Source organism: Fukomys damarensis, unplaced genomic scaffold (genome assembly GCF_012274545.1).
Source record: "Fukomys damarensis isolate Sample0158 unplaced genomic scaffold, DMR_v1.0_HiC HiC_scaffold_9, whole genome shotgun sequence".
Classification (NCBI taxonomy): domain Eukaryota; kingdom Metazoa; phylum Chordata; class Mammalia; order Rodentia; family Bathyergidae; genus Fukomys; species Fukomys damarensis.
In genome coordinates this window covers 4,972,960-4,980,252 of record NW_022900921.1, presented here as the reverse complement: position 1 = coordinate 4,980,252, position 7,293 = coordinate 4,972,960, and the positions used below count along the sequence as shown (strand labels likewise).

Genomic DNA, 7,293 nt, shown 5'->3' with positions numbered 1-7,293 from the left:
TGTGTCTGGCCACTCACGTAGTTGTCCCGCGCCGACCAGCCCGGGTACAGCTGCATGTGCAGCTGCCTTTCCTTGCGGGCCAGCTCATAATACTTGGCCTGCTCCTCCCGAGACAGTGCGTGCCACTGTAAGAGGGACAGCAGGCGGTACCTCAGGGGAGCCGTGAGGGTGAAGAGATCGGAGCCATCCCTGCCAGCCCGCTGGCCCCGGGCCTCACCCTGCGACCCAGGATCTGGTTGATGGCGGCGCTCTCCTTGAGCGTGCACTCTGCGATGACCTTGGCTCTCATCTCCTTCATGTACAGCATGAACGCATTGAGGGGCTTCTTGATGGTTGGTTTCTTAACCTCCTTCTCTGCCTTGGATTCTGCCTGGGTCTTCCTGAGAGGCAGATACCCAGCTGCTTGGAAGGCCCCCTTACCTAATGCCACCCCCCCTGCTCTGCACATGCACAATACTGGTTTTGTGAACAGAGTCTTTTAACTGCCCCGAGTGAGTGAGCGGACAGCCAAGTAACTGTTCTGCTAGGGATACTACAGCCAAATGGAAAGAGCACATGCATTAAGGACTTCTCAGCCCCCCATCTTGGCTCAGACACAATCTTTGTTCCTCACCCCATCCATCCTCCCACTTCTGGACATTAAAAAAGTGGTCAATAGAGCGAGCCCAAGGACAGTCCTAGAGCCACCAGATGGCCTGCCTCGGGCCAGGCGGAAGTGTGTCCTGGCGGACCAGCGCCTGCTCCCTGCCCACCCCACCCCTCGCCGTCCTCCCACAGCGTGTGCACTCACAGGCCACGGTCGTAGGGCTGCAAGTCCTGCTTCCCTGAGGAAGGCACGATGGCCGGGTGGGGGATGGCCGACGGGTGACCAGGGACGCCAGAGCCCAGCATGAGGGATGGGTGGGTGAACCTAGAGGAGTGGGGGAAGTTGACACTGAGCCCAAAGGTACAGGCCAGACCTGTGGACACACAGAGGCCCTGCACAGTGCACAAGGACGCTGAGCAGATACCCACCCCTGGTGGCCCGGACACCAGCAGAGAGACAGATCCGGGAGGCCACTCCTGCTCTGTGCAGCTGAATTTCCCACTGCCAGACTCTAACCTAGGCCTCGCTGGGGCTGGCACAGCACTGCCTGAGCGTCACTACTGACATTGGCAGCCTCCTCTCTGCCCCTCCTCTGTGTCCGGCCTCTCCCCACCCCAGCCAGCCCTTACTGCTGTTCCCCTTCCCCTTTCTCAGGACGCGACGCGTGACCCTTCCCACGAGGCTGTCTTGATTAGCAGGCCTGGTCAGGGTCTCCTTGGGGCCCTCATTACCCATGTGGCCGTTTAACTACTGGTGCTGTGTGTACACCTCCTACCCTGGGCTGTGACCTCCAGGAGGGCTGGAAATGCCTGCCGAGTTCCTTGCTGTTGCGTGCCAGGCACCAGGTCTGTCCCTGAGGGAAGGAGCTCATGAGGAAACACACGCACTCGCCTCCCACCTCACTTCCTCGCTGTTCTCGGAGATCTCTGCCCTCTGCTGCGTGCACACGTATGTAAAGGGGACAGTCCAGCGAGGGTGTGTGGTAGGCACGTGCACTGCCGTCCCGCCCGCGTGGTCACTGCCTAGCTTCCTTCTCAGGCACGGGGCAGCAGAGGGCTGCGGGATGACGTACGGACAGATGGACAACGACTGACACAGGGGAAGCACTAGCCTGAGCATGGCCTTGTGTGGGCAGTGAAGCCTGGGCAGCAGGAAGCAGGAGCCTGACTCACCTGGGGTAGGGGGCGCCAGGGGCTGCAGTGGGGGCAGGGAAGTGCTGTCTATATCCGCAGGAAGGGGACAGGGGGTAGAGAGGAGGGCTGGGCCTGTGGTTGGGAGAGACAGCTGTTAGCAGTCTGGCTGCCGGCCAGACATGTTGAAGGACTTTCACACCTTGCTGGCCTGACCCTGGACTTGGAGATGCACCTCTGCTGGGATGGCGCCAGTGTTTCCAGCACCTGCCACCAGGGGGCAGCTTGTGCTGCTAGTATTTCCCTCCACCGGCTTCAGTGGTGCTGCATAGGTGGAAGTGGCAGGCTTCTACTGGGACCCAAGCCTCCTGAGTTTCCTGGACAATACAGGGCCGATACCTGTCCTTGGGCCTTCACGGTCCAAGCGTGTCCGTTTCAACTTGCAGTTATCCCAAGTCTTGCTTGGCTGAGTGACAGTTTTTTCCCAAAAGCTCAGAGATCCCAAGCTGGATGAGTGCCCCTGGGGCTCCCAAGTCCCCAAAGCCAGGCTGACGGTACCTGTGACTGCCTGGCCACTTCCCTGGGTCTCACTAGGCACAGTTCTAAAAGGGCAGTAACCCTAAGAATCATGAGCTGTGTTTCTCTGTGCTCAGAACCCTGCCTAGCAAAGCAGGCTGAAGTACCCCACCTTTTCTCCTGGCAGCCAGGGGCTACCTGTGGGAGCTGAGAACACCGGGCTCCCACTCCCTGTGCCTCCCTCCAGGTCCAAGTCTGTTGGCCTTTGGAGCTTCTGGCCCCCAGGACCCTACAAAGGCTGGTCAGAGATGTTTCCGTAGGACTGCTGAGCTCTGAACACTTGCCTCACCTCGATCCCAGGAGCGCTCCTGACTTGTATCTAGAATGGAGCTTTGTTCAGAGAACCCGGAAGTGGGAGAGGGCTGGACATGGGTAAAATGCGAAGGGGCTGGCGGGCCTTCTGTGCTGCTAGGTGACCGCCCCAGCCCTGCAGCTGGAGGCCTGCCGGGTCACGCTGCAGTGGGTGAAAGGCCAGCCGGCCCACTGAGAGGCCTGGAGCCCAGTCAGGCCTGTGACTTGGGGGTTCTGCCCGCCTTCCCCTGGTCATGTCAGGACACAGAGGCCAGGAGATGCACCCCCTGCTCCCTAGGAAGCCGAGAATCAGCACCTCCTACCTTTCTTCCTCGCATACTCCTGGCTCTGATGGACCCTGAACAGCCCAGAGTTCTCCCAGGAGGGGGAGTTTGGGTGCTACAGAGCTGGACCAACTGCCAGCTCTCCCGCCTCCCTCAAAGTGTGTCAAGCTACACAGTGCCCACCACGGGGAAGGCCAGGGAGCCGCAAGAACCCCTAGCTCACAGCCAGGTCGGGGCGGAGCCGCTGGCCACCCTGTGTGCTGTACACAGAACTGGTCACAGGGCGCACAGCACGGAGACGGAAGAGGAACACAGGACAGCCCACACTTCCCCACTGGGGCACTCACCAGCTCACAGTGTGGGGAAGCTGTCCCATGCTGCCTGAGGTCAGGGAGTAGAAGCCGGAGAGGTCGGGAGTCTGCAGGGGCCTGTGAACTCCTGCAGGGGAAAGGGACCCGGCACCAGGTAAGGGCAGGCTGACCTCGGGGTGGGGGTGACTTCAGCAGTTACTGTGTCCTAGAGAAGTCCACAGCGAACTCTTAAGACCCGTCCGCCCTTTGCTGGAGGTCAGACATAAACCTGCTTGTTCAGGGTCATCCTGGAGTGACAGTGGCCATCCGACAGGCAAGGGAACCGAGGACAGAGGAACTGGGTAAGCTGCACAAGGATGCCACTGGCCAGCAGTTAGAGTTGGGGTCCCACGGCAACTGGGGACCCTCTGTGGGGTCAGTGTGGCTTTGGGGCAGAAGGCAGGCCCCTGGACGGGCAGGACCTGGCCTGGACAGCCAGCGCTCCACCCGGGCCCTGGCTTGAATCAGCAGGTTTCCCACAGCTGACGGTGGATTTCAGAATGACTTTAGCCCAGACTGAGGTGAATCAACCATCCCAACCACCACTTTCCATTTCTCACTGGGGGAGGGAAGAGCTGCCAGTTCTGCAGTTAGCAGTGCGGGGGTGGGGGGATGCTGCTCATACTGGCTGTGCGGTCACTGCAATGTGCAGCCAGCACCTCCCCCAGGCCCTGGGATCCCCAGACTCCCTAGCTGAGCTTCCTGGCATCTTCGGGCCTCGGGTTTGCACAGCCCCAGGGTTGTCCTGTGGTAGAGAGGGCCCAGCTACCTTATCTCGGAAGCCAGAAACTCGGGCCTCAGCCTCTGGTCTCCTCAGGCCCATACCTTGTTTCTGGCTGATGTCCGCAGCGGCCTGCGCAGGGTGTGGGTTGCTGAAATGTTCGTAGAGAGGAGAGAGTTGGGGGACGCTGTGGGGGGGCTGGCTGGCCTTGTGCTGAAAACAAGAGGAGGCAGGGTGAGCACCGGGAGCCCCGAGGGAAGCAGGCCTGGGGTGGAGGCAGCACTCCCGCTGCCCTGTGCCCCGGCACTGTCTTCCTGTGCACTAGGCCCTCTGCCCAAGCAGTCCCGCCTCCCAGGAAGGAGCTCCTTGGCCTTCCTGGCACTCTAGGAAGGCAGGTCTGTCCTGTCCAGGGAGGTTTTCTCAGCCTTTTCATACCAGAGCTGCCCATTTCCCTGAGCTGACTAACAGGGCCGCCCACAGCTACCAGCCACAGGCAGCGGGCTCTGGAATTCCTTGGTCCTCCACCAGCCCCAAGCCTGGGCTTCCTGACGCTGGCCCCCGGGCCCACCACACTCCTACAGGGATGTGTGAGCTGGGGCAGGGCCCCCTGTGCCCTGACTCGGGAGGTGGGCCAGGCTCCCCTCCACCCCTGCCAGGGCGCCCAGCCCCCACTCTTCCAGTTTCCTCCGCACCGCAGGACTCTTACTTTCACACTAGTTGCTTGGCTGGCTGTCCTGAGATGACTCAGTCAGCAGGCTGGGAAGCAGGCTCCCCACACAACCCAGCCACGGGGAGTCGCTGCCAGGCCTTAGCTCGCACCAAGTGAGCTCGGTGTGGACCAGGGCTCTGGAGACATCTACAGTTGAGGCTGGGCTTCCCACTTGGGAAAGCTTGGTCCTGGCTGAGACCTCTGACCCAGGTCCCGGAAGAAATGCGGACATCTCGGGAGGGATGCCAATGGTGGCCGTGGCCTGGGCTCCTGGGTCAGTTTCCCCAGTGGGTGAACTTAGCCAGGTCCCTTCGGGCTTGGCCTAGCACAGGTATCTGGGAGTCCAGGACGTGACGCTCCCACGTGGGCACAGGCTGCTTCCCTCCCACTCAGCACTGGCCCCAGCGGGCAGGCATCCTTCCCCCAGGCTTCTCCGTCCTAAGAGAGGAGCGCTATTTCCTAGGTGGCTAGCAAGGGAGCGGTATGGGCAGGGAGGGTCACAGGCCGTGTGGACACAGGGCACCCATGGGCTGGGCACTGTGCCATGCACCCTGCCAGCACTGTGTGCCGCTGCCACCTCGTCCTGCTTCCTGGCACTAACCTCAGACCTGCCCCTGCTCGCTGCCCTCGTTCTCAGCTCTCCCTTCACCCCAACCACGGAACCTGGCCCTGTGCCTCCCACGGACGACCCTGGAAAGGTCCCAGTGACTTCCATGATGCTGGACTCAGTGGGCAGTTCTGTCTTCATCTTACCTAACATCTTGACAGGATCAGCAAATTCTTTCTCCTCCCTGAAACCACGTCTCTCCACTTGACTTCCAAACACCACACTTGCTTCCTTTCTGTCCACCTTCACAGGCTGCTTCTGCGCCCTGTTTCTGGCTCCTCATTCTCATCTCTCCTAAGCTATGGCTTTAAACATCATCTGGTGACTCCATGTTTGTTTGTTTTTTGCCTTCAGCCCTGACTTGTCCTAGAAATTCCTCTCTCTCCTCATACGCCTATTCAGTTCAGTTTGGAGATCTAAAATGCACTCCAAACTCAACATGTCCAAGTCAGAACCTTTGACTTTCTGCCTATAAGCTTCTCTTCCTTGACTAATGGCAACTCCACCCTTTCACCTGAAACCGTTGGAGTCACTGTTGACTTTTTCTCTCACAACCCCTGTCTAATCTGTCAGCATATTTTAATGGTCTCCCTTCAAAATCTGGGCTCCCTATCTCCTCCTCAGTCCAGCCATCATCATTTCCTACCTGGACAACGGAGCAATTTCCTCTCTGCCCTCCAACCAGCTCTCCATCCAGCAGCCACTTGGATCACGCAATCTGTCAGCAGAAGCCCCCAGGGCTCTCTGGGTCAGGCCCGGCCCCTCTCTAACCCCAGGACCTTCCACTACCCTTGCTTCTGAGGCCCCGCACTTCCTAAGGGTGCTCCTGTCTGGTACCCTGCTCCATTCTTCTCCAGCAATGAGCTTTTCAGTACACCACTATGTAAACTGGAGAAGTCCAGCTCTAGGCCAATGCCGTCCTCTCTCTGGGCCTGAAGTTTCCTTGTAAAATGGAAATGAATGTCAGTCCTACCCACCTCATGAACCACCCAAGTCCTTCAGCTGGAGCTGAAGACCTGTTAGAGTAGGAAGCTTCCTGGAAATCCCTGAGGCCGTTTTATCTGCCAGGTGCCCAGGACAGTGCTGCCCAGCTGGCGGGTGTGGCAGCCAAGGCGGGGAGCCTGGGCCCCGGGGCCCACCTGGCAGACTGCAGTCCCTCAAAAGCCGCGTTGGGGTAATGCGCCTCAGCCCCAACCTCGTCCATTTCCTTGCCAACGAGGGAAATTTCAGGCCCACACCTGCTTCAAAGCAAGGCCTGGGCCTGGCTTTTGCCTCTCAGGATCAAGGTGGCCTGCCCAGCCTGGGGTGAAAGCTGGGGACCAAAGGGCCAGCTCTTGGCAGACTGCCCAGAGTGGCTCCAAGGCAGCGAGGGTAGCTCCCTCGGTGAGGCTTGTCTGAAAGCCACCCTGTCCTGGGGCAGCAGCCACACCCGCTCCTGTCGGAAGGGAGCCACAGCGGCCCCTCCCACTGTGCTGAGCCGGGGCAAGGGGCTCCTTGGGAAATGGGGAAAAGCCCCATTCAGCAGCCTGCAGGGAACCCACGGAAATGGTACGTGGGCAGGGGTGGGCAGAGAACCCACCGCATCAGGAGGCCACGAGGCCTGGCCAGTGCTCCCCATGCCCACACAGGCTGCCCAGCCTTCTGTGCCCACTGGTAGCAGGGAGAGCCTGGCACAGGGCCCCTGCCACCTCAGCCAGCGGAACGTCCCGCTCCAGGGCTCCAGCATAAGGCTGTCTGGGCCCAGCTTCCCAGACCATAGGGTGGGGTCACCCAAGGCCTGTGTGTGCCTCAGCCTAGTGCCTGTGCCTCCCTGAGGGTGACTGTGACTGTCCAGCCCCCAGGGAAGAGGCAGCGGGTGGCTGGGTAGCACAGCTCCCGTCCTCACTGGAGCAGAGCACCCAATAGCCGCCTTTCACACGCACAGCTGTGTCCTTCATCCAGACACCCGGACCTGTGCCATTCCAGGGCCGGTGCCCTTCCGCCCCCGACTGTCTGGCCTCCGCTGGCTGCCTGGCTCCTGTAGTGATTGGGGGGGGGGG

The 7,293-nt window shown here is 60.4% G+C and overlaps 1 protein-coding gene across 9 annotated transcripts in view; it reads right to left on the bottom strand.

Annotated features, from left to right (window-relative positions):
* Tcf7 (transcription factor 7) overlaps positions 1 to 7,293 on the bottom strand; it is a 25,958-nt gene that overhangs the window by 4,469 nt on the left and 14,196 nt on the right. For 5 of the 9 annotated variants that reach the window (XM_033761566.1, XM_019209889.2, XM_010639726.3 and 2 more), the window contains exons 3-9: positions 4,043 to 4,151; positions 3,215 to 3,305; positions 1,759 to 1,851; positions 1,362 to 1,439; positions 791 to 910; positions 218 to 380; positions 18 to 125 (exon numbers count right to left, since the gene is read on the bottom strand). In XM_033761566.1, coding sequence (XP_033617457.1) covers positions 18 to 125; positions 218 to 380; positions 791 to 910; positions 1,362 to 1,439; positions 1,759 to 1,851; positions 3,215 to 3,305; positions 4,043 to 4,151 — 762 coding nt within the window. The remainder of the gene's footprint in view (positions 1 to 17; positions 126 to 217; positions 381 to 790; positions 911 to 1,361; positions 1,440 to 1,758; positions 1,852 to 3,214; positions 3,306 to 4,042; positions 4,152 to 7,293) is intronic. The other 4 variants (XM_010639729.3, XM_019209892.2, XM_033761567.1 and 1 more) reach the window with 3 other exon arrangements.